Below are 26,519 nucleotides of genomic sequence, written 5' to 3' on the forward strand. Positions count from 1 at the left end.
CTTCTCTCCCCCCCTCCCCTTATAGATGGCTAATTCTCCTCTCCTCCCTTCCCTTATAGATGGCCACTTCCCTCTCCCCCCTCCCTTATAGATTGCCCCTTCTCCTCTCCCCCCCTCCTTAAAGATGGCGACTTCTCCTCTCCCCCCCTCCCCTTATAGATGGCGACTTCTCCTCTTCCCCCCCCCTTATAGATGGCGACTTCTCCTCTCCCCCCTCCTTATAGATGGCCACTTCTCCTCTCCCCCCTCCTTATAGATGTCCACGTCTCCTCTCCTCCCCCCTTATAGATGGCCCCTTCTCCTCCCCCGCTTATAGATGGCCCCTTCTTCTCCCCCGCTTATAGATGGCCCCTTCTCCTCTCCCCCCTTATAGATGGCCCCTTCTCTCCCCCCTCCTTATAGATGGCCCCTTCTCCCCCCTCCCTTATAGATGGCCCCTTCTCCCCCCCTCCCCTTATAGATGGCCACTTCTCCTCTCCCCCCTACTTATAGATGGCCACTTCTCCTCTCCCCCCTTATAGCTGGTCCCTTCTCTCCTCCCCCTTTATAGATGGCCCCCTCTCCCCACCCTTAAAGATGGCTATTTCTCCCCCCCCTCCCCTTATAGATGGCCACTTCTTCTCTCCCCCCCCTCCCCTTATAGATGGCGACTTCTCCTCTCCCCCCCCTCCCCTTATAGATGGCGACTTCTCCTCTCCCCCCCCTCCCCTTATAGATGGCGACTTCTCCTCTCCCCCCTCCTTATAGATGGCGACTTCTCCTCTCCTCTCCCCTTATAGATGGCCCCTTCTCCTCTTCCCACCTTATAGATGGCCCCTTCTCCTTTCCCCCCCTTATAGATGGCCCCTTCTATCCCCCCTCCTTATAGATGGTCCATTCTCCCCCCTCCCTTATAGATGGCCCCTTCTCCTCCCCCTCCCCTTATAGATGGCCACTTCTCCTCTCCCCCCTACTTATAGATGGCTCCTTCTCCTCTCCCCCCTTATAGCTGGTCCCTTCTCTACTCCCCCCTTATAGATGCCCCCCCCTTATAGCTGGCCCTTTCTCTCTCCCCCCCCCCCCTTATAGATGGCCCCTTCTCTTCCCCCCCCTTATAGATAGCCCCTTCTCTCCCCACACTTAAAGATGGCTATTTCTCCCCCTCCCCTTATAGATGGCCACTTCTCTCCTCTCCCGCTTTTAGATGGCCCCTTCTCCTCTCCCCCCGTATAGCTGGTCCCTTCTCCCCCCCCCTTATAGCTAGCCCCTTCTCCCCCTCTTATAGATGGCCCCTTCTCCTCTCCCCCACACCCCCCTTATAGATGGCCCCTTCTCTCCCCACCCTTATAGCTGGCCCCTTCTCTCCCCGCCCCCCCTTATAGCTGGCCCCTTCTCCTTCTGCCCCCCCTTATAGATGGCCGCTTCTCCTTTCCCCCCTCCTCATAGATGGCCGCTTCTCCTTTCCCCCCTCCTCATAGATGGCCCCTTCTCCTCTCCCCCCATATAGATGGCCCCTTCTCCCCCCCTCCCCTTATAGATGGCCCCTTCTCCTCTCCCCCCCTTATAGCTGGTCCCTTCTCTTCCCCCCCCCCTTATAGCTGGCCCCTTCTCCTCTTCCCCTTATAGCTGGCCCCTTCTCCTCTCCCCCCCTTATAGCTGGCACCTTCTCCTCCCCCCCCCTTATAGATGGCCTCTTCTCCTCTCCCCCCCTTATAGATGGCCCTTTCTCCTCTCCCCCCCTTATAGATGGCCCCTTCTATCCCCCCTCCTTATAGATGGCCCCTTCTCCCCCCCTCCCTTATAGATGGCCCCTTCTCCCCCCCTCCCCTTATAGATGGCCACTTCTCCTCTCCCCCCTACTTATAGATGGCCACTTCTCCTCTCCCCTCTTATAGCTGGTCCCTTCTCTCCTCCCCCTTATAGATGGCCCTTTCTCCCCACCCCTTATAGATGGCTATTCCTCCCCCCCCCTCCCCTTATAGATGGCCACTTCTTCTCTCCCCCCCCCCTCCCCTTATAGATGGCGACTTCTCCTCTCCTCTCCCCTTATAGATGGCCCCTTCTCCTCTTCAAACCTTATAGATGGCCACTTCTCCTCTCCCCCCTACTTATAGATGGCTCCTTCTTCTCTCCCCCCTTATAGCTGGTCCCTTCTCTACTCCCCCCTTATAGATGCCCCCCCCCTTATAGCTGTCCCTTTCTCTCTCCCCCCCTTATAGATGGCCCCTTCTCCTCTTCCCCCCTTATAGATAGCCCCTTCTCTCCCCACCCTTAAAGATGGCTTTCTCCCCCTCCCCTTATAGATGGCCACTTCTCTCCTCCCCCGCTTTTAGATGGCCCCTTCTCCTCTCCCCCCGTATAGCTGGTCCCTTCTCCCCCCCTTATAGCTAGCCCCTTCTCCCCCCCCCCTTATAGATGGCCCCTTCTCCTCTCCGCCACACCCCTCTTATAGATGGCCCCTTCTCTCCCCACCCTTATAGATGGCCCCTTCTCTCCCCACCCTTATAGCTGGCCCCTTCTCTCCCCGCCCCCCCTTATAGCTGGCCCCTTCTCTCTCCGCCCCCCCCCTTATGGATGGCCGCTTCTCCTTTCCCCCCTCCTCATAGATGGCCTTCTACTCTCCCCCCCCCTTATAGCTGGTCCCTACTCCCCCCCCCTTCTAGCTGGTCCCTTCTCTCCCCCCCTTATAACTGGCCCCTTCTTCTCTCCCCCCTTATAGATGGCCTCTTCTCCTCTCCCCCCCTTATAGCTGGCCTCTTCTCCTCTCCCCCCTTATAGCTGGCCTCTTCTCCTCTCCCCCTTATAGCTGGCCTCTTCTCCTCTCCCCCCCTTATAGCTGGCCTCTTCTCCTCTCCCCCCTTATAGCTGGCCCCTTCTCCTCCCCCCCCCCTTATAGCTGGCCCCTTCTCCCCTCCCCCCTTATAGATGGCCCCTTCTCCTCCACCCCCCTATAGATGGTCCCTTCTCTCCCCCTCTTATAGCTGGCCCCTTCTCCCCTCCCCCCCTTATAGCTGGCCCCTTCTCCCCCCCCCCCCTATAGATGGTCCCTTCTCCTCTCCCCCCACCCATACAAAGAAGATACAAAAATAATACAACACAACTCACCAAACAACCCGCTCCCCCGTCAAGCCTCTCTTCTTCTCCAGCCTCCGTCTGGCCCCCGGATGATGCGCGGCTGCCGTGTCCTATCCTTGGGCAGCGCACGCATCAGAGAGCTGGGGGCTGGGACTTCCATCACAGGGAGCGTCTCTAACGTGCGCTCCCTGTACCGGAAGTCACAGGCGCACAGAGAGCTCTATGATGCGCGTGCTGCCAGGGATAGGACGCGACACCCCTGGCAGCCGCGCATCATCCGGTGGCCGATCCAGTCTTTCTCCTGGCCCAGTGACTCCTTTTCCCTATGGTAGGGGAAAGGAGTCGCTGGGTCAGGAGGAGCATGGGACCGGCCCCCGGAGGCCACCAGCCCTTATGGCATTTGGCCAGTCTGGCCCTGACAGAGTCTTACTATACAGAGTATTACTATACAGGTGTTGCTATACACAGAGTATTACTATACAGGTGTTACTATACACAGTATTACTATACAGGCGTTGCTATACACAGAGTATTACTATACAGGTGTTACTCACTGGGCCCTTGCTGGCAGTAAGGTTCTGCAGAGCTCCGGCACAGGCCTCTAATGTGGAGTCCTTCTTGCTTTGTCCTAGAAGAGACAGGTAAGTACGGATGGCGTTGGAATGGCACAGCAGGCCGGCCCCCCTGGGGTTCGCATCTTCTTCTGGAAGCGGCAACTCAAAATTATTATTCTGCAAGACAAGACAAGAACAACAATTCTGTGAGATGATAGGAGGTAAGGGGACACCTGGGATCCCTCATATATCTGTCTGTGCTTTCAGACTGCTGTATATAGAGGTCAGGACACACCTGGGACCTGTCATATATCTGTCTGTGCTTCCAGACTGCAGACACTATTATATAGAGGTCAGGATGTGGTATCCCACCACGGGTGTTGCTAATAGTTACACCCTTCACAAAAGCCTGTACTTTTTGTATGTAAGTGGTGATGTAGTAGTAACCAAGTTTCACCGCAAGATGTCGCTATTGTAAGTATATGTACTTAGTTACTGCACAGCTGTAGTATTGCAAGGGTTATTGTCTATTTGTATGTCACATGGATCTGTAGACCAATGAGCGTGTTTTCTTCTTCTGTCCTATCATTTCTCTCTTTACTTCTTACATATGCACTCTTCACCCACTCACAGCACACCTTACAGGGGCTGTAGACAGGAAGTCACATGGGTAGAGGAAGTGCAGAGGTTTTTGGTCGCTAGACTCTGTAGAGGAAGGATACCTCTGCCTGGTCCCCAATCTTAGTGTGCAGTCTAGAGGCAGACTCAAGCACATGAAGTTAACCTTTTCTCCTCAGCCGGCCCATAGAATGCGGAATCAGCCGGCCCATAGAATGGTGTCTATGGAGCGGGCGGAAAGGCGCGTGGCCATGTGCGCGTACAGCCGACGGAATTCCACGGAGTTTATCCGCGAGAATTAGTGTGAACCCGTCTAAAGCAGATTTTATTTATGATAAAGAGACTCTGTGATTTCTCATTCTGCACAAACACAGCACATGAACATTCCTTGGGTTATCTCCCCTTTGGGTGGGTGGCAGTGCCAATAGTCCGGGTGGGTCATTATTCCACTCCGGACCACCGTGAAAACAAGCCAAGGGACCCCGCAAGAACCAGGCAGGTCACTGTCCACAGGGGAACAAGGTATAACTGGCCCTTTAAAATAAAAGCAGGTGTGCCACCATACCTGTGTGCCCAACCGGCACTAGCGTCACGACACAACATCTTTGGGCCCGGCTATATCTCGGCCAACCACCACAGGAGTGGCGTCCCGCTCAACCATCTGGCAAGTGACCAGCCGTCCCACCTTCATACCAAGGGGCCACCACAGAATTGGCGCCCCGAACAGGATATAAGCCTTGTTGTTGCCTATAATCGCTACCCTAAAGAACTGTTGCTCTAAAGAAAGATTGCCAAGAACTTTGTGCTCCTTATCGCTGAAGCGAGTTGCAAAGTACTAAGCACCAAAACCCCTATTGCCCTGAAGAGAATCGCCCTAACTGTGCATGTAGAAGTGGGGGAGCCATCTTTATTGGTAACAGGACTGTGTTCTGTGATAACTGACTGCGCCATCACCCTTTGAAAGTCCGCCAAAGTAACAGCGGGAAAATTCCGCCAAAAGCCTGCCAATGCACCAGTGCCACTCAGTGGGAGAACCAGGAAGGACAAGAGCATCAACCGGATGTTCTGATGGCGCCATCTTGCCAATCTCCCCCACAGCCTCAAGTCCACCCAGCGGCACACTACAAGTCCCATGCAGCCCGAAAGCAGCAGGAGTGACTACCAGAACCATCCTACAACAGCCTCCACGCTCTCCCAGCTCCAGCCTACACTATGTCTGCCTCAGATAGTGACGACCAGCAAGTCGTTGATGTCGCAAGCATTGTCAGCATCACCTGCAGCCTTCAGTGCTACATTCTCAATTGCCCCTGCAATGGCAGCTCACCCTGCTTCCATCTTCCTACGCCCCACCAACCTACCATTTTACCAAGGTGCCCCAGGGACACTGGCCCATTCCAGTGAGGAATTACGCAGATCATTAAAATTTCTCTCCTTGTCTCCTGAGCAACAGGTGGAGATTCCCCTAGACCAGCTAGAAGGATCAGCAGCTGAGAAAGTTCGCACCTGGGCACCCACTCACAAGACCAGCGTTGATGCCATCCTCCGTAAGTTAAAAGAGGAATTTGAGATCCAGTCACCCTCAGAAGTAAGACTCTAGTTCTATGACAGGCATCAGCAGCCAGGTGAGACTCTCCGAGACTATGCACTCACACTACACGCTGGCTTCACAGCTGTACGCCAAGTAGACACCTTCACACCTGCAGATGCAGAACGCATCATCATGGACAGATGCATAGAAGGTGTAGATCCAGGTCCACACAGGATAGACTCCGGGACTTAGCCAAACAAAACCGGGCATGCCATTTACAGAATTTAAAAGTCTGGCGCTCAAATCACTCATCCCTCCAGGCACTCTCCTGCAGAGACACCCTATACAGCCCCCTCTCCACCAGCTCCACCAGTGCTTATTGCCACTCCACCAAGCCAGGCTTTACAGGCTGCAACTGTCCCTACAAATCCTCTGCAAGAGCAAGTAGAAGCCATAGCAGAGACCCTCAAAAATTTATGTCAGGCCCTAAAAGACTTACAAACGCAACCTGCCCCCAACTCTAGAGAGTCCTCTTGCAGCCGACCACCTGCACCCCTTATCCGGCTTGCCGGCCCTGAACCTCCTCCCCCTAGGAGAGGGCCCTCTCTACTGTACTTTCTGTTGGAGACCTGACCACTATAGACAGGATTGCTACCAGTTAAACGAGATGCCCCCAAGGCAAGGGACCGACTCTCGGGTGGAAAACTTACAAGGTCCAAGAAGGCATCCAAGTGGGAATGGAGGTTCTTATCATCCTGCCCCCATGTAACTGTCCGGGTCAATGGTATCCCCTTAGATGCACTAATAGACACTATAAGAGAAACAGATCGCTGATCTTATGGAGACCAGCCTAAACGACAACACTGCCGGCTGCTAGTGAAAGCGCTCAATGCCGTGAAATCCTAGGTGCATTGCTCCCAGGGAAACATGAATATGCAAAAGAAGAGCCTGTGGAGCCTCATCGAAGAGTCTGGAAACACAGGACTAGCCAGATATCCCTCCAGGAAGGACCCAGCCAAGGGGCGGCTCGTAAGGAAACCACCAAAATTGGGTTCTTCCTGGAGGGATATCTGGCTAGTCCTGTGTTTCCAGACTCTTCAATGAGGCTCCACGGGCTCTTCTTTTGCATACTAAGGGTACAAACACACACACCGTATACGCATCATATTTACTGCTGCGATACGCAGCAAATACGCAGCAGATACGCAGCAGATTAGATCTAAATAACTGAACACAGCATCAAGTCTTCACCATCAAATCTGCTGCAGATCTGCTGCGTATCTGCTGCGTATTTGCTGCGTATCTGCTGCATATACGGTGTGTGTGTTTGTACCCTAATAGACACTGTCTCCCAAGTCACTACTATTGATCACCAAGTGGTTAAAAAGCATTTTGACTGTTCTGAACTGTCTGGTGAATTTCCAGGAGGTCTGTCACTGCCAAGTAATGGTACACCCATACGAGTTCTGATATGGTACTGGATATGAATGTAATCAGGCACTGTGTCAGTGACGTTCTTGAAGCCTTGCATGCCCCTCTCTCTTTGGTTCCTCCTTTTGACAGATCCTCCATCCAGAAAGCTATTAGCCGGCTTAGTGCCCAGCAGAAGTTCGCCAATTCCAAGGGAGAGATATGCAGAGTCAGAATCGCAGACCCACGTCCAGTATTCCTTCTTGCCAATAGTGAAGTGGTGATATGGTGCTGAGCACAACCCGGCATAGGGAATGAAGATTACCAAGCTACCCTGGATCCCATCAATGTGGAAGGACACCCTCTCATCAGAGCAGCCAGAAGCCTTGTCACAGTGTCTAACGGGCGAGTACCTGTCCATCTGGTGAACCTCAGTGATGTTCCAGCAAGACTTCCTAAATACCATGCAGTGGCCCAGCTGTGCCAGCTGCATCCAGAAGATGTCCTGGCAGGGAACCCTAAGGCTAAGCAGAGGTCCGTGAACCTTTAGTTCTGCTTCCACGCCTAACACCCCTTGGTGGTCTGACATCCATATAGGAAATGCCAATACTGCTCCAGAGTATGTCAATGGGGTTCTCAAAGTAGTAAAGAGACATCAGTAGGGAAGACTACCCTACTACAACATCACATAAATACAGGCGAACACCCGCCAATCAAGAAGCGACATCGCCCCATTGCACCAGCAATGTATCAGCCAGTTAAAGAACTGATCCAAGAGATGAAAGATGCTGGCGTGATTCAAGACAGCCGTAGTCCTTGGGCTGCGCCCATTGTCCTGGTCAGAAAGGACTACAGGAAACGTAATAACGTGACTCACAAGGACGCCTATCCTCTCCATAGGATAGAAGAATCACTTGCAGCACCTGGATCGGTATCCTACTTTATCACCCTGGACTTGACCAGCGGATACTGGCAAGTATCTGTCGCCCCCCCAGAAGATAGGGAGAAAACTGCTTTCACTACTCCCATGGGACTATACGAATTTAATGGGATGCCATTTGGCCTATGCAATGCTCCTGCAACCTTCCAGCATTTGATGGAGAGATGTCTGTTCTGCTGTACCTTGATGATGTTATTGTGTGTTCTGGCTCCTATCAGAATCACTTACAGCACCTGACAGAGGTTCAAGTCCTTATTTGTCACGCCTTAAAGATCAAGCCCTCCACGTGTCATTTGTTGAAGCCCCGTCAATTACCTGGGCCGTGTTGTTAGTTCTACAGGCGTCCAGCCTAATCTGGAGAAGACAGCTGCAGTTACCAATTGGGCTCCACCCAAAACCGAGAAGGACGTCAGAAGCTTCCTGGGATTTGCTGGGTACTACAGGTGTTTCATCCCACACTTTGCCGCTCCCTTGACAGAGTTACTGTGTGACTGTCCAACAGATGTTCCTGGAATGAGACCGTCCATCAACTGGCAACAGGAACAGGAAGAAGCTTTCCAAGTCTTGAAGGCCCTTTTTACTCAACCTCCAATTCTGGCCTACTCGCAGCCATTCCGTCTGTACACTGATGCCAGCTACCAAGGCCTAGGAGCTGTCCTCTCCCAAGTCCAAGATAACAAGGAGCGAGTAATCGTTTATGCCAGCAGAAGCCTCAGGGAAAGAGAGAAAAATTATCAAAATTATAGCTCATTCAAACTAGAACTCTTGGCCTTGGTCTAGGCTGTCACAGAAAAATTCAGAGACTATCTGTCGGCCTCCAGTTTCACAGTGTATACGGATAACAACCCCCTGGCACACCTCAACACTGCTAAGCTTGGTGCCTTAGATGGGCCTCACGTCTGGTGAATTTTTAGCTTCACTATCAAATACCGCAGTGGCAAAGCCAATTTGAATGCTGATGCATTATCCTGCTTACTGGCCAAGCAAGAGAAAAAAGATCCTAAAGTTGACCCTCGTCATGACCTGTCTAAATGGAAGCAACTTCAGGCGGAAAGCCATGTGTTTGGAGAGCTTCAAGACTACCTGTTTACAGGCAAGATACTTATTAGGTTGCACAAAGCTCACCGCTCATTGAGCTACAAAGACTCTGGCGCCAAAGAAAATGTCTCTTCCCACAGAGAGGCCTACTTCTCTGGAACTTCTTAGATCCTGTCACAGGAGAAAGCGTCCAACAGATCCTCATCAAGATGGTCTTTAATGCCTACCATGATCGGTCCGGCCACTTCGAAGTACACAAAACAGAAACTACGATCTGGAGAAGATTCTATTGGGTCGGTATGAAGACTGACAAAAATTGTCCCGATTGCAATCTTGCCAAAAGAGAGAAGACAGATGCCAGGGCCCCTCTACATCCCATCAGCACCTCCAGACCAGGAGAAATTGTGGCCCTAGACCATGTGAAATTGGCCCCTACTAGATCCGGCTACAGCTCCACCCTGACCATGATGGACCACTACAGTAAGTGGGCGGTAGTCGTCCCAGTGAAGGACTTGACAGCAAGAACCATAGCTACTATGCTGCATCACCATTACATCAAGCACTATGGTTGCCCTGAAACCATTCTTTCAGATCAAGGTCCGGCGTTTGAGTCTGAGCTCTTTCAATAACTCTGCCAATATCACGAGTCCAAGAAACTCAGAACTACGGCGTATCACCCCCAGGGAAATGGACTGTGTGAATGCATGAATCAACTGGTCATCCACATGCTGAGAACAGCTGCAGTATCCAAGCCGGGCGAATGGCCTGATCTCCTGGGAGAACTAGTTGAAATCTACAACAACACCGTTCACTGTTCTACTGGCTATATTCCCTTCTATTTGATGTTCGGGTCGACAAGGCCAGCTTCCTAAGGACACGGCCTTAGGCATCCGAGTTACAGATTTTCCTAACCTGTTACCACAAACAGACTGGATTCAAGAGCACCAGCGGAGAATCTAAGAAGCCCAAGAGGAAGAATATAACTGCATGCCAATGCCAAACTTCTCAAAATTGGTGATAAAGTCTGTCTGAAAGATGGTCATCATTCTGGCAAACTTGATCCGTTGTGGGAGGAAGATCCCTATGCCATCATCTCTATTCCCAATGAAGCTGCTGGCGTGTACCAGATCCAAAAAGTTGGGAAATCGCCCATAAATGTCCATCGCAACAGACTGAAACTCTGCAGCAACAGAGTCTTACCCACTAAACCATTGGCTGTCTAAAGGACTAAAGAGTACTCTGTTCCAGCTCGCCTGCCTTCAATAGGAGAAGTGCTCCTGAACACAGAACTCCTCTATCTGCCCTGCAGCCTGACTACTGGTCCAGTTCCGGCAGAGGTTTCCTATGGTCAGCCAAGAAGCCCAGATCACCTCCCTTCCTATGATCTGGCAGACAATCACCAAATTGACTCTGTTGTCCTCCCAGAAGAGAGCCCTCAATTAAGAAGATCTACAAGACCAACTAAAGGTCAACCACCAGCTCGTTACCATGACCTGGTTTTTGTTTAGTTTTGCCCTTCGATTTATTCTATCCCTCATAGTTATAAGTAGTGTAGTTAACTTTAGTTTAGATTAGTTAGGGATTTGGAAAAGAAAAGCCATGGACTAAATGCACTATGGACAATTGGATTGTTGCCTATGCACTGTTATTATTGCTGTTGTAGTTAAACTGTTATATAATATATGATTGCATTTCATAACCCATGCTGTGCCTTTAACCAAACGTCCAGTCTTTTCCTCAAGGTGTTACGCAGTGGATGGGTTTTCTCAAGTGGGGGAGTATGTGGTGTCCCACCACGGGTGTTGTTAGTAGTTACACCCTTTGCAAAAGCCTGTACTTTTTGTATGTAAGTGGTAATGTAGTGGTAACCAAGTTTCGCCACAAGATGTCACTATTGTAAGTATATGTACTTAGTTACTGCACAGCTGTAGTATTGCAAGGGTTATTGTCTATTTGTATGTCACATGGATCTGTAGACCAATGAGCGTGTTTTCTTCTTCTGTCCTATCATTTCTCTCTTTACTTCTTACATATGCACTCTTCACCCATTCAGAGTACACCTTACAGGGGCTGTAGATAGGAAGTCACATGGGTAGAGGAAGTGCAGAGGTTTTTGGTTGCTAGACTCTGTAGAGGAAGGACACAAGCCAGAACGTGCTCTACAGTGGTCCAGTTGGGAAGACTAAAGGAAGCTGGAGATTCCACATAGGAGGCAGGACTGTGTACACACAGTAGGAAAGAATGGATTACACCTGCTGACATGAGGGGGCACCTTGACTTTTATTGCATGGGCAGTGCAGATCCCAATAATAATGGTATATAGCACTAGCACTAGCTCTCTGCAGGACAACGCACTAGCTAACCTTCCTGTGTGTTGTTACTGGGACTGTTACCTTTGTTAGGAAGGAAGTGGGTAGTTAGTGGCCGACACTTTAAAGACTTCTGGGGGGTAAGGAGTCATTTTTGGTAGCAGTTTACAGAGATGAGGTCAGGCACCACAGAGGCTATAGAGAAAAGATGGGGTTTACCTGAATCTTGTCACTTTTGTTGCTGAAGCAGCCGGTGGAGGTCTTCTCTGTCTGCTGGTTACGTAACATCTGCTCGTTCAGCTGGGAGTATCTATTGGGCACCTCGGAGTCCAGGTGGTAAGAGAGGTTATGCAGAATGCAGGCGCAGTTCTCCACGGACTGTATGAGTAGACACGTATGTAAGAACCCCAGGAGGAGGAGGCGCAGTACGGAGTAACAGGCAGGAGGAGGAGGCGCAGTACACAGTAAAAGGCAGGAGGAGGAGGCGCAGTACACAGTAACAGGCAGGAGGAGGAGGAGGCCGCAGTACACAGTAACAGGCAGGAGGAGGCGGATTACCCAGTAAAAGGCAGGAGGAGGAGGCGCAGTACACAGTAACAGGCAGGAGGAGGAGGCGCAGTACACAGTAACAGGCAGGAGGAGGAGGCGCAGTACACAGTAACAGGCAGGAGGAGGAGGCGCAGTACACAGTAACAGGCAGGAGGAGGAGGCGGATTACCCAGTAACAGGCAGGAGGAGGAGGCGCAGTACACAATAACAGCCAGGAGGAGGAGGAGGCCACAGTACACAGTAACAGGCAGGAGGAGGAGGCGGAGTACCCAGTAACAGGCAGGAGGAGGAGGCGGAGTACCCAGTAACAGGCAGGAGGAGGAGGCGGATTACCCAGTAACAGGCAGGAGGAGGAGGCGCAGTACACAGTAACAGGCAGGAGGAGGAGGCGCAGTACACAGTAACAGGCAGGAGGAGGAGGCGCAGTACACAGTAACAGGCAGGAGGAGGAGGAGGCCGCAGTACACAGTAACAGGCAGGAGGAGGAGGCGGATTACCCAGTAACAGGCAGGAGGAGGAGGCGCAGTACACAGTAACAGGCAGGAGGAGGAGGAGGCCACAGTACACAGTAACAGGCAGGAGGAGGAGGCGGAGTACCCAGTAACAGGCAGGAGGAGGAGGCGGAGTACCCAGTAACAGGCAGGAGGAGGAGGCGGATTACCCAGTAACAGGCAGGAGGAGGAGGCGCAGTACACAGTAACAGGCCGGAGGAGGAGGCGCGGTACACAGTAACAGGCAGGAGGAGGAGGCGCAGTACACAGTAACAGGCAGGAGGAGTACCTTGTCATCTGGACGATTAGCAGCCACACACTGCTGGATATAATGGAGGAGCGAGTCCACCAGCCCTGGCACATCGCGCATGGCCTTACGCCCGACATCCGCAGAACTGAGATTCCTGAGGGAGACAAGAAGATGCCAGTCTAGGATAAAGAAGGAAAACTCTCTGCCAACTAACTGGATCCCAAATCCAACAGCTTGTGTCCTATATCTCAGAGAAAGCGTCTAAACTGCAGCTACCTTCCCATAGGGCGGGGTAGTTGTTTTACCTCGATCTGAAGCCACGGTTCCCAGCAATCCTCTGATGTATCAATATGGATTACGGCCCTTGGTGCGGTACCCGCCCCTTGTGATGAATAATCATCTGGCACCCTACAGTAAGCAGCAGCCAAAACGACGTTACTGATCATTCATGAAGCAAGGTGGGCAGGTGGTAGCCCCCATCCAGTGCACCAAACCCAGTGGTTGTAGCTACCATGAAGGCAGACCATGCCACTGCTACGGGGCGCGTGTACTATGGGGTCCTGCAAGCATGGGCTGGAATCGGGTCAGCCCTAGGGTCAGCTCATGGTTTTTGGGGCCTCTTGGCGACAGAGCCTCAGTGGGCCCCTTTGTGGAGCAAATCATTTGGTGACAATAAAACAACAGCTCCCATTATAGATGCAGCCTCTGTGTATTCCCCCTTATAGATGGCTCCTCTGTGTATTATCCCCCTTATAGATGGCTCCTCTGTGTATTCCCCCTTATAGATGGCTCCTCTGTGTATTATCCTCCTTATAGATGGCTCCTCTGTGTATTATCCTCCTTATAGATGGCTCCTCTGTGTATCCTCCTTATAGATGGCTCCTCTGTGTATTATCCTCCTTATAGATGGCTCCTCTGTGTATTCCCCCTTATAGATGCAGCCTCTGTGTATTATCCCCCTTAAAGATGGCTCCTCTGTGTATTATCCTCCTTATAGATGGCTCCTCTGTGTATTATCCTTATAGATGGCTCCTCTGTGTATTATCCCCCTTATAGATGGCTCCTCTGTGTATTATCCTCCTTATAGATGGCTCCTCTGTGTATTATCCCCCTTATAGATGGCTCCTCTGTGTATTATCCTCCTTATAGATGGCTCCTCTGTGTACTATCCTTATAGATGGCTCCTCTGTGTATTATCCCCCTTATAGATGGCTCCTCTGTGTATTATCCCCCTTATAGATGGCTCCTCTGTGTATTATCCCCCTTATAGATGGCTCCTCTGTGTATTATCCTTATAGATGGCTCCTCTGTGTATTATCCCCCTTATAGATGGCTCCTCTGTGTATTATCCCCCTTATAGATGGCTCCTCTGTGTATTATCCCCCTTATAGATGGCTCCTCTGTGTATTATCCCCCTTATAGATGGCTCCTCTGTGTATTATCCTTATAGATGGCTCCTCTGTGTATTATCCTTATAGATGGCTCCTCTGTGTATTATCCTTATAGATGGCTCCTCTGTGTATTCCCCCTTATAGATGGCTCCTCTGTGTATTATCCCCCTTATAGATGGCTCCTCTGTGTATTATCCTTATAGATGGCTCCTCTGTGTATTATCCTTATAGATGGCTCCTCTGTGTATTATCCCCCTTATAGATGGCTCCTCTGTGTATTATCCTCCTTATAGATGGCTCCTCTGTGTATTATCCTTATAGATGGCTCCTCTGTGTATTATCCTTATAGATGGCTCCTCTGTGTATTATCCTTATAGATGGCTCCTCTGTGTATTATCCTCCTTATAGATGGCTCCTCTGTGTATTATCCCCCTTATAGATGGCTCCTCTGTGTATTATCCCCCTTATAGATGGCTCCTCTGTGTATTATCCTTATAGATGGCTCCTCTGTGTATTATCCTTATAGATGGCTCCTCTGTGTATTATCCCCCTTATAGATGGCTCCTCTGTGTATTATCCTTATAGATGGCTCCTCTGTGTATTATCCTTATAGATGGCTCCTCTGTGTATTATCCCCCTTATAGATGGCTCCTCTGTGTATTATCCCTTATAGATGGCTCCTCTGTGTATTATCCTTATAGATGGCTCCTCTGTGTATTATCCCCCTTATAGATGGCTCCTCTGTGTATTATCCTCCTTATAGATGGCTCCTCTGTGTATTATCCTTATAGATGGCTCCTCTGTGTATTATCCTTATAGATGGCTCCTCTGTGTATTATCCCCCTTATAGATGGCTCCTCTGTGTATTATCCTTATAGATGGCTCCTCTGTGTATTATCCCCCTTATAGATGGCCCCTCTGTGTATTATCCCCCTTATAGATGGCTCCTCTGTGTATTATCCCCCTTATAGATGGCTCCTCTGTGTATTATCCCCCTTATAGATGGCTCCTCTGTGTATTATCCTTATAGATGGCTCCTCTGTGCAATATCCCCCTTATAGATGGCTCCTCTGTGTATTATCCTTATAGATGGCCCCTCTGTGTATTATCCTTATAGATGGCTCCTCTGTGTATTATCCTTATAGATGGCTCCTCTGTGTATTATCCCCCTTATAGATGGCTCCTCTGTGTATTATCCTTATAGATGGCTCCTCTGTGTATTATCCTTATAGATGGCTCCTCTGTGTATTATCCCCCTTATAGATGGCTCCTCTGTGTATTATCCCCCTTATAGATGGCTCCTCTGTGTATTATCCCCCTTATAGATGGCTCCTCTGTGTATTATCCCCCTTATAGATGGCTCCTCTGTGTATTATCCTTATAGATGGCTCCTCTGTGTATTATCCCCCTTATAGATGGCTCCTCTGTGTATTATCCCCCTTATAGATGGCTCCTCTGTGTATTATCCCCCTTATAGATGGCTCCTCTGTGTATTATCCCTCCTTATAGATGGCTCCTCTGTGTATTATCCTTATAGATGGCTCCTCTGTGTATTATCCTTATAGATGGCTCCTCTGTGTATTATCCCCCTTATAGATGGCTCCTCTGTGTATTATCCTCCTTATAGATGGCTCCTCTGTGTATTATCCTTATAGATGGCTCCTCTGTGTATTATCCCTCTTATAGATGGCTCCTCTGTGTATTATCCTTATAGATGGCTCCTCTGTGTATTATCCCCCTTATAGATGGCTCCTCTGTGTATTATCCTTATAGATGGCTCCTCTGTGTATTATCCTTATAGATGGCTCCTCTGTGTATTATCCCCCTTATAGATGGCTCCTCTGTGTATTATCCCCCTTATAGATGGCTCCTCTGTGTATTATCCCCCTTATAGATGGCTCCTCTGTGTATTATCCCCCTTATAGATGGCTCCTCTGTGTATTATCCTTATAGATGGCTCCTCTGTGTATTATCCCCCTTATAGATGGCTCCTCTGTGTATTATCCCCCTTATAGATGGCTCCTCTGTGTATTATCCCCCTTATAGATGGCTCCTCTGTGTATTATCCCTCCTTATAGATGGCTCCTCTGTGTATTATCCTTATAGATGGCTCCTCTGTGTATTATCCTTATAGATGGCTCCTCTGTGTATTATCCCCCTTATAGATGGCTCCTCTGTGTATTATCCTCCTTATAGATGGCTCCTCTGTGTATTATCCTTATAGATGGCTCCTCTGTGTATTATCCCTCTTATAGATGGCTCCTCTGTGTATTATCCTCCTTATAGATGGCTCCTCTGTGTATTATCCCTTATAGATGGCTCCTCTGTGTATTATCCTTATAGATGGCTCCTCTGTGTATTATCCTTATAGATGGCTCCTCTGTGTATTATCCTCCTTATAGATGGCTCCTCTGTGTATTATCCTCCTTATAGATGGCTCCTCTGTGTATTATCCTTATAGATGGCTCCTCTGTGTATTATCCTTATAGATGGCTCCACTGTGTATTATCCTTATAGATGGCTCCTCTGTGTATTATCCCCCTTATAGATGGCTCCTCTGTGTATTATCCCCCTTATAGATGGCTCCACTGTGTATTATCCCCCTTATAGATGGCTCCTCTGTGTATTATCCTTATAGATGGCTCTTCTGTGTATTATCCTTATAGATGGCTCCTCTGTGTATTATCCTTATAGATGGCTCCTCTGTGTATTATCCTTATAGACGGCCTCTCTGTGTATTATCCCCCTTATACATGGCTCCTCTGTGTATTATCCCCCTTATAGATGGCTCCTCTGTGTATTATCCTCCTTATAGATGGCTCCTCTGTGTATTATCCCCCTTATAGATGGCTCCTCTGTGTATTATCCTCCTTATAGATGGCTCCTCTGTGTATTATCCTCCTTATAGATGGCTCCTCTGTGTATTATCCTTATAGATGGCTCCTCTGTGTATTATCCCCCTTATAGATGGCTCCTCTGTGTATTATCCTTATAGATGGCTCCTCTGTGTATTATCCTTATAGATGGCTCCTCTGTGTATTATCCTTACAGATGGCTCCTCTGTGTATTATCCTCCTTATAGATGGCTCCTCTGTGTATTATCCTTATAGATGGCTCCTCTGTGTATTATCCCCCTTATAGATGGCTCCACTGTGTATTATCCCCCTTATAGATGGCTCCTCTGTGTATTATCCTTATAGATGGCTCCTCTGTGTATTATCCTTATAGATGGCTCCTCTGTGTATTATCCTTATAGATGGCTCCTCTGTGTATTATCCTCCTTATAGATGGCTCCTCTGTGTATTATCCTTATAGATGGCTCCTCTGTGTATTATCCCCCTTATAGATGGCTCCACTGTGTATTATCCCCCTTATAGATGGCTCCTCTGTGTATTATCCTCCTTATAGATGGCTCCTCTGTGTATTATCCTTATAGATGGCTCCTCTGTGTATTATCCCCCTTATAGATGGGTCCTCTGTGTAATACCCTTATAGATGGCTCCTCTGTGTATTATCCCCCTTATAGATGGCTCCTCTGTGTATTACCCTTATAGATGGCTCCTCTGTGTATTATCCCCCTTATAGATGGCTCCTCTGTGTATTATCCCCCTTATAGATGGCTCCTCTGTGTATTATCCTTATAGATGGCTCCTCTGTGTATTATCCCCCTTATAGATGGCTCCTATGTGTATTATCCTTATAGATGGCTCCTCTGTGTATTATCCTTATAGATGGCTCCTCTGTGTATTATCCTTATAGATGGCTCCTCTGTGTATTATCCCTCCTTATAGATGGCTCCTCTGTGTATTATCCCTTATAGATGGCTCCTCTGTGTATTATCCTTATAGATGGCTCCTCTGTGTATTATCCTCCTTATAGATGGCTCCTCTGTGTATTATCCCCCTTATAGATGGCTCCTCTGTGTATTATCCCCCTTATAGATGGCTCCTATGTGTATTATCCTTATAGATGGCTCCTCTGTGTATTATCCTTATAGATGGCTCCTCTGTGTATTATCCCCCTTATAGATGGCTCCTATGTGTATTATCCTTATAGATGGCTCCTCTGTGTATTATCCTTATAGATGGCTCCTCTGTGTATTATCCTTATAGATGGCTCCTCTGTGTATTATCCCTCCTTATAGATGGCTCCTCTGTGTATTATCCCTTATAGATGGCTCCTCTGTGTATTATCCTTATAGATGGCTCCTCTGTGTATTATCCTCCTTATAGATGGCTTCTCTGTGTATTATCCCCCTTATAGATGGCTCCTCTGTGTAGCCCCCTTATAGATGGCTCCTCTGTGTATTATCCTCCTTATAGATGGCTCCTCTGTGTATTATCCCCCTTATAGATGGCTCCTCTGTGTATTACCCCCTTATAGATGGCTCCTCTGTGTATTATCCTTATAGATGGCTCCTCTGTGTATTATCCCCCTTATAGATGGCTCCTCTGTGTATTATCCTCCTTATAGATGGCTCCTCTGTGTATTATCCCCCTTATAGATGGCTCCTCTGTGTATTACCCTTATAGATGGCTCCTCTGTGTATTATCCTTATAGATGGCTCCTCTGTGTATTATCCCCCTTATAGATGGCTCCTCTGTGTATTATCCTTATAGATGGCTCCTCTGTGTATTATCCTTATAGATGGCTCCTCTGTGTATTATCCTTATAGATGGCTCCTCTGTGTATTATCCCTTATAGATGGCTCCTCTGTGTATTATCCTTATAGATGCCCCCTCTGTGTATTATCCTTATAGATGGCCCCTCTGTGTATTATCCCCCTTATAGATGGCTCCTCTGTGTATTATCCTTATAGATGGCTCCTCTGTGTATTATCCTCCTTATAGATGGCTCCTCTGTGTATTATCCCCCTTATAGATGGCTCCTCTGTGTATTATCCTTATAGATGGCTCCTCTGTGTATTATCCTCCTTATAGATGGCTCCTCTGTGTATTATCCTCCTTATAGATGGCTCCTCTGTGTATTATCCTTATAGATGGCTCCTCTGTGTATTATCCTTATAGATGGCTCCTCTGTGTATTATCCTCCTTATAGATGGCTCCTCTGTGTATTATCCTCCTTATAGATGGCTCCTCTGTGTATTATCCTCCTTATAGATGGCTCCTCTGTGTATTATCCTCCTTATAGATGGCTCCTCTGTGTATTATCCTTATAGATGTCTCCTCTGTGTATTATCCTTATAGATGGCTCCTCTGTGTATTATCCTTATAGATGGCTCCTCTGTGTATTCCCCCTTATAGATGGCTCCTCTGTGTATTATCCTTATAGATGGCTCCTCTGTGTATTATCCCCCTTATAGATGGCTCCTCTGTGTATTATCCCCCATGTGTATTATCCCCCTTATAGATGGCTCCTCTGTGTATTATCTCCCTTATAGATGGCTCCTCTGTGTATTATCCCCCTTATAGATGGCTCCTCTGTGTATTATCCCCCTTATAGATGGCTCCTCTGTGTATTATCCCCCTTATAGATGGCTCCTCTGTGTATTATCCTCCTTATAGATGGCTCCTCTGTGTATTATCCTTATAGATGGCTCCTCTGTGTATTATCCTTATAGATGGCTCCTCTGTGTATTATCCCCCTTATAGATGGCTCCTCTGTGTATTATCCTTATAGATGGCTCCTCTGTGTATTATCCTCCTTATAGATGGCTCCTCTGTGTATTATCCTTATAGATGGCTCCTCTGTGTATTATCCTTATAGATGGCTCCTCTGTGTATTATCCTTATAGATGGCTCCTCTGTGTATTATCCTTATAGATGGCTCCTCTGTGTATTCCCCCTTATAGATGGCCCCTCTGTGTATTATCCCCCTTATAGATGGCTCCTCTGTGTATTATCCTCCTTATAGATGGCTCCTCTGTGTATTATCCTTATAGATGGCTCCTCTGTGTATTATCCTCCTTATAGATGGCTCCTCTGTGTATTATCCCCCTTATAGATGGCTCCTCTGTGTATTATCCTTATAGATGGCTCCTCTGTGTATTATCCTCCTTATAGATGGCTCCTCTGTGTATTATCCTCCTTATAGATGGCTCCTCTGTGTATTATCCTTATAGATGGCTCCTCTGTGTATTATCCTTATAGATGGCTCCTCTGTGTATTATCCTCCTTATAGATGGCTCCTCTGTGTATTATCCTTATAGATGGCTCCTCTGTGTATTATCCCCCTTATAGATGGCTCCTCTGTGTATTATCCTCCTTATAGATGGCTCCTCTGTGTATTATCCTTATAGATGGCTCCTCTGTGTATTATCCTTATAGATGGCTCCTCTGTGTATTATCCCCCTTATAGATGCAGCCTCTGTGTATTATCCTTATAGATGGCTCCTCTGTGTATTATCCTTATAGATGGCTCCTCTGTGTATTATCCTTATAGATGGCTCCTCTGTGTATTATCCTTATAGATGGCTCCTCTGTGTATTATCCTCCTTATAGATGGCTCCTCTGTGTATTATCCTTATAGATGGCTCCTCTGTGTATTATCCTTATAGATGGCTCCTCTGTGTATTATCCTTATAGATGGCTCCTCTGTGTATTATCCCCCTTATAGATGGCTCCTCTGTGTATTATCCCCCTTATAGATGGCTCCTCTGTGTATTATCTCCCTTATAGATGGCTCCTCTGTGTATTATCCCCCTTATAGATGGCTCCTCTGTGTATTATCCCCCTTATAGATGGCTCCTCTGTGTATTATCCTCTTTATAGATGGCTCCTCTGTGTATTATCCTCCTTATAGATGGCTCCTCTGTGTATTATCCCCCTTATAGATGGCTCCTCTGTGTATTATCCTTATAGATGGCTCCTCTGTGTATTACCCTTATAGATGGCTCCTCTGTGTATTATCCTCCTTATAGATTGCTCCTCTGTGTATTATCCCCCTTATAGATGGCTCCTCTGTGTATTATCCTTATAGATGGCTCCTCTGTGTATTATCCTTATAGATGGCTCCTCTGTGTATTATCCTCCTTATAGATGGCTCCTCTGTGTATTATCCTTATAGATGGCTCCTCTGTGTATTATCCCCCTTATAGATGGCTCCTCTGTGTATTATCCCCCTTATAGATGGCTCCTCTGTGTATTATCCTTATAGATGGTTCCTCTGTGTATTATCCCCCTTATAGATGGCTCCTCTGTGTATTATCCTCCTTATAGATGGCTCCTCTGTGTATTATCCTTATAGATGGCTCCTCTGTGTATTATCCTCCTTATAGATGGCTCCTCTGTGTATTATCCTTATAGATGGCTCCTCTGTGTATTATCCCCCTTATAGATGGCTCCTCTGTGTATTATCCTTATAGATGGTTCCTCTGTGTATTATCCCCCTTATAGATGGCTCCTCTGTGTATTATCCTTATAGATGGCTCCTCTGTGTATTATCCTTATAGATGGCTCCTCTGTGTATTATCCCCCTTATAGATGGCTCCTCTGTGTATTATCCTTATAGATGGCTCCTCTGTGTATTATCCCCCTTATAGATGGCTCCTCTGTGTATTATCCTTATAGATGGCTCCTCTGTGTATTATCCCCCTTATAGATGGCTCCTCTGTGTATTATCCTCCTTATAGATGGCTCCTCTGTGTATTATCCTTATAGATGGCTCCTCTGTGTATTATCCTTATAGATGGCTCCTCTGTGTATTATCCTCTTTATAGATGGCTCCTCTGTGTATTATCCTTATAGATGGCTCCTCTGTGTATTATCCTCCTTATAGATGGCTCCTCTGTGTATTATCCTTATAGATGGCTCCTCTGTGTATTATCCTTATAGATGGCTCCTCTGTGTATTATCCTCCTTATAGATGGCTCCTCTGTGTATTATCCTTATAGATGGCTTCTCTGTGTATTATCCCCCTTATAGATGGATCCTCTGTGTATTATCCCCGTTATAGATGGCTCCTCTGTGTATTATCCTCCTTATAGATGGCTCCTCTGTGTATTATCCTTATAGATGGCTCCTCTGTGTATTATCCTTATAGATGGCTCCTCTGTGTATTATCCCCCTTATAGATGGCTCCTCTGTGTATTATCCCCCTTATAGATGGCTCCTCTGTGTATTATCCTTATAGATGGCTCCTCTGTGTATTATCCTTATAGATGGCTCCTCTGTGTATTATCCTTATAGATGGCTCCTCTGTGTATTATCCTTATAGATGGCTCCTCTGTGTATTATCCTTATAGATGGCTCCTCTGTGTATTATCCTTATAGATGGCCCCTCTGTGTATTATCCCCCTTATAGATGGCTCCTCTGTGTATTATCCCCCTTATAGATGGCTCCTCTGTGTATTATCCCCCTTATAGATGGCTCCTCTGTGTATTATCCCCCTTATAGATGGCTCCTCTGTGTATTATCCCTCCTTATAGATGGCTCCTCTGTGTATTATCCTTATAGATGGCTCCTCTGTGTATTATCCCCCTTATAGATGGCTCCTCTGTGTATTATCCTTATAGATGGCTCCTCTGTGTATTATCCTCCTTATAGATGGCTCCTCTGTGTATTATCCTCCTTATAGATGGCTCCTCTGTGTATTATCCTTATAGATGGCTCCGCTGTGTATTATCCTTATAGATGGCTCCTCTGTGTATTATCCCCCTTATAGATAGCTCCTCTGTGTATTATCCCCCTTATAGATGGCTCCTCTGTGTATTATCCTCTTTATAGATGGCTCCTCTGTGTATTATCCTTATAGATGGCTCCTCTGTGTATTATCCCCCTTATAGATGGCTCCTCTGTGTATTATCCCCCTTATAGATGGCTCCTCTGTGTATTATCCTCCTTATAGATGGCTCCTCTGTGTATTATCCCCCTTATAGATGGCTCCTCTGTGTATTATCCTCCTTATAGATGGCTCCTCTGTGTATTATCCTTATAGATGGCTCCTCTGTGTATTATCCTCCTTATAGATGGCTCCTCTGTGTATTATCCCCCTTATAGATGGCTCCTCTGTGTATTATCCTTATAGATGGCTCCTCTGTGTATTATCCTTATAGATGGCTCCTCTGTGTATTATCCCCCTTATAGGTGGCTCCTCTGTGTATTATCCATATAGATGGCTCCTCTGTGTATTATCCCCCTTATAGATGTCTCCTCTGTGTATTATCCTTATAGATGGCTCCTCTGTGTATTATCCTTATAGATGGCTCCTCTGTGTATTATCCTTATAGATGGCTCCTCTGTGTATTATCCCCCTTATAGATGGCTCCTCTGTGTATTATCCTCCTTATAGATGGCTCCTCTGTGTATTATCCCCCTTATAGATGGCTCCTCTGTGTATTATCCTTATAGATGGCTCCTCTGTGTATTATCCTCCTTATAGATGGCTCCTCTGTGTATTATCCTCCTTATAGATGGCTCCTCTGTGTATTATCCTCCTTATAGATGGCTCCTCTGTGTATTATCCTTATAGATGGCTCCTTTGTGTATTATCCCCCTTATAGATGGCTCCTCTGTGTATTATCCCTTATAGATGGCTCCTCTGTGTATTATCCCCCTTATAGATGGCTCCTCTGTGTATTATCCTTATAGATGGCTCCTCTGTGTATTATCCCCCTTATAGATGGCTCCTCTGTGTATTATCCCCCTTATAGATGGCTCCTCTGTGTATTATCCCCCTTATAGATGGCTGCTCTGTGTATTATCCTCCTTATAGATGGCTCCTCTGTGTATTATCCTTATAGATGGCTCCTCTGTGTATTATCCCCCTTATAGATGGCTCCTCTGTGTATTATCCCCCTTATAGATGGCTCCTCTGTGTATTATCCTCCTTATGGATGGCTCCTCTGTGTATTATCCTTATAGATGGCTCCTCTGTGTATTATCCTTATAGATGGCTCCTCTGTGTATTATCCCCCTTATAGATGGCTCCTCTGTGTATTATCCTTATAGATGGCTCCTCTGTGTATTATCCCCCTTATAGATGGCTCCTCTGTGTATTATCCTCATAGATGGCTCCTCTGTGTATTATCCTTATAGATGGCCCCTCTGTGTATTATCCCCCTTATAGATGGCTCCTCTGTGTATTATCCTCCTTATAGATGGCTCCTCTGTGAATTATCCCCCTTATAGATGGCTCCTCTGTGTATTATCCTTATAGATGGCTCCTCTGTGTATTATCCTTATAGATGGCTCCTCTGTGTATTATCCCTTATAGATGGCTCCTCTGTGTATTATCCTTATAGATGGCTCCTCTGTGTATTATCCCCCTTATAGATGGCTCCTCTGTGTATTATCCTTATAGATGGCTCCTCTGTGTATTATCCTTATAGATGGCTCCTCTGTGTATTATCCCCCTTATAGATGGCTCCTCTGTGTATTATCCCCCTTATAGATGGCTCCTCTGTGTATTATCCTTATAGATGACTCCTCTGTGTATTATCCTCCTTATAGATGGCTCCTCTGTGTATTATCCTCCTTATAGATGGCTCCTCTGTGTATTATCCCCCTTATAGATGGCTCCTCTGTGTATTATCCTCCTTATAGATGGCTCCTCTTTGTATTATCCCCCTTATAGATGGCTCCTCTGTGTATTATCCTTATAGATGGCTCCTCTGTGTATTATCCTTATAGATGGCTCCTCTGTGTATTATCCTTATAGATGGCTCCTCTGTGTATTATCCCCCTTATAGATGGCTCCTCTGTGTATTATCCCCCTTATAGATGGCTCCTCTGTGTATTATCCCCCTTATAGATGGCTCCTCTGTGTATTATCCCCCTTATAGATGGCTCCTCTGTGTATTATCCTTATAGATGGCTCCTCTGTGTATTATCCCCCTTATAGATGGCTCCTCTGTGTATTATCCTTATAGATGGCTCCTCTGTGTATTATCCTTATAGATGGCTCCTCTGTGTATTATCCCCCTTATAGATGGCTCCTCTGTGTATTATCCTCCTTATAGATGGCTCCTCTGTGTATTATCCTTATAGATGGCTCCTCTGTGTATTATCCTCCTTATAGATGGCTCCTCTGTGTATTATCCCCCTTATAGATGGCTCCTCTGTGTATTATCCTTATAGATGGCTCCTCTGTGTATTATCCTTATAGATGGCTCCTCTGTGTATTATCCTTATAGATGGCTCCTCTGTGTATTATCCTTATAGATGGCTCCTCTGTGTATTATCCTCCTTATAGATGGCCCCTCTGTGTATTATCCTTATAGATGGCTCCTCTGTGTATTATCCCCCTTATAGATGGCTCCTCTGTGTATTATCCTTATAGATGGCTCCTCTGTGCATTATCCCCCTTATAGATGGCTCCTCTGTGTATTATCCTTATAGATGGCTCCTCTGTGTATTATCCCCCTTATAGATGGCTCCTCTGTGTATTATCCCCCTTATAGATGGCTCCTCTGTGTATTATCCCCCTTATAGATGGCTCCTCTGTGTATTATCCTCCTTATAGATGGCTCCTCTGTGTATTATCCTTATAGATGGCTCCTCTGTGTATTATCCCCCTTATAGATGGCTCCTCTGTGTATTATCCTTATAGATGGCTCCTCTGTGTATTATCCCCCTTATAGATGGCTCCTCTGTGTATTATCCTTATAGATGGCCCCTCTGTGTATTATCCTCCTTATAGATGGCTCCTCTGTGTATTATCCTTATAGATGGCTCCTCTGTGTATTATCCCCCTTATAGATGGCTCCTCTGTGTATTATCCCCCTTATAGATGGCTCCTCTGTGTATTATCCTTATACATGGCTCCTCTGTGTATTATCCTTATAGATGGCTCCTCTGTGTATTATCCCCCTTATAGATGGCTCCTCTGTGTATTATCCCCCTTATAGATGGCTCCTCTGTGTATTATCCTTATAGATGGCCCCTCTGTGTATTATCCTCCTTATAGATGGCTCCTCTGTGTATTATCCTCCTTATAGATGGCTCCTCTGTGTATTATCCCCCTTATACATGGCTCCTCTGTGTATTATCCTCCTTATAGATGGCTCCTCTGTGTATTATCCTCCTTATAGATGGCTCCTCTGTGTATTATCCTTATAGATGGCTCCTCTGTGTATTATCCCCCTTATAGATGGCTCCTCTGTGTATTATCCTTATAGATGGCTCCTCTGTGTATTATCCTTATAGATGGCTCCTCTGTGTATTATCCCCCTTATAGATGGCTCCTCTGTGTATTATCCTCCTTATAGATGGCTCCTCTGTGTATTATCCCCCTTATAGATGGCTCCTCTGTGTATTATCCCTCTTATAGATGGCTCCTCTGTGTATTATCCTTATAGATGGCTCCTCTGTGTATTATCCCCCTTATAGATGGCTCCTCTGTGTATTATCCTTATAGATGGCTCCTCTGTGTATTATCCCCCTTATAGATGGCTCCTCTGTGTATTATCCTTATAGATGGCTCCTCTG

The 26,519-nt window shown here is 47.1% G+C and overlaps 1 protein-coding gene across 1 annotated transcript in view; it reads right to left on the reverse strand.

The window, feature by feature from the left end:
- Positions 1-26,519, reverse strand: part of PKP1 (plakophilin 1) — a 178,040-nt gene that overhangs the window by 58,720 nt on the left and 92,801 nt on the right. Inside the window, exons 7-9 of the mRNA XM_069945506.1 lie at positions 12,781-12,895; positions 11,671-11,829; positions 3,609-3,785 (exon numbers count right to left, since the gene is read on the reverse strand). Coding sequence (XP_069801607.1) covers positions 3,609-3,785; positions 11,671-11,829; positions 12,781-12,895 — 451 coding nt within the window. The remainder of the gene's footprint in view (positions 1-3,608; positions 3,786-11,670; positions 11,830-12,780; positions 12,896-26,519) is intronic.

The sequence above is a fragment of the Dendropsophus ebraccatus genome, chromosome 11 (assembly GCF_027789765.1).
Source record: "Dendropsophus ebraccatus isolate aDenEbr1 chromosome 11, aDenEbr1.pat, whole genome shotgun sequence".
NCBI lineage: Eukaryota > Metazoa > Chordata > Amphibia > Anura > Hylidae > Dendropsophus > Dendropsophus ebraccatus.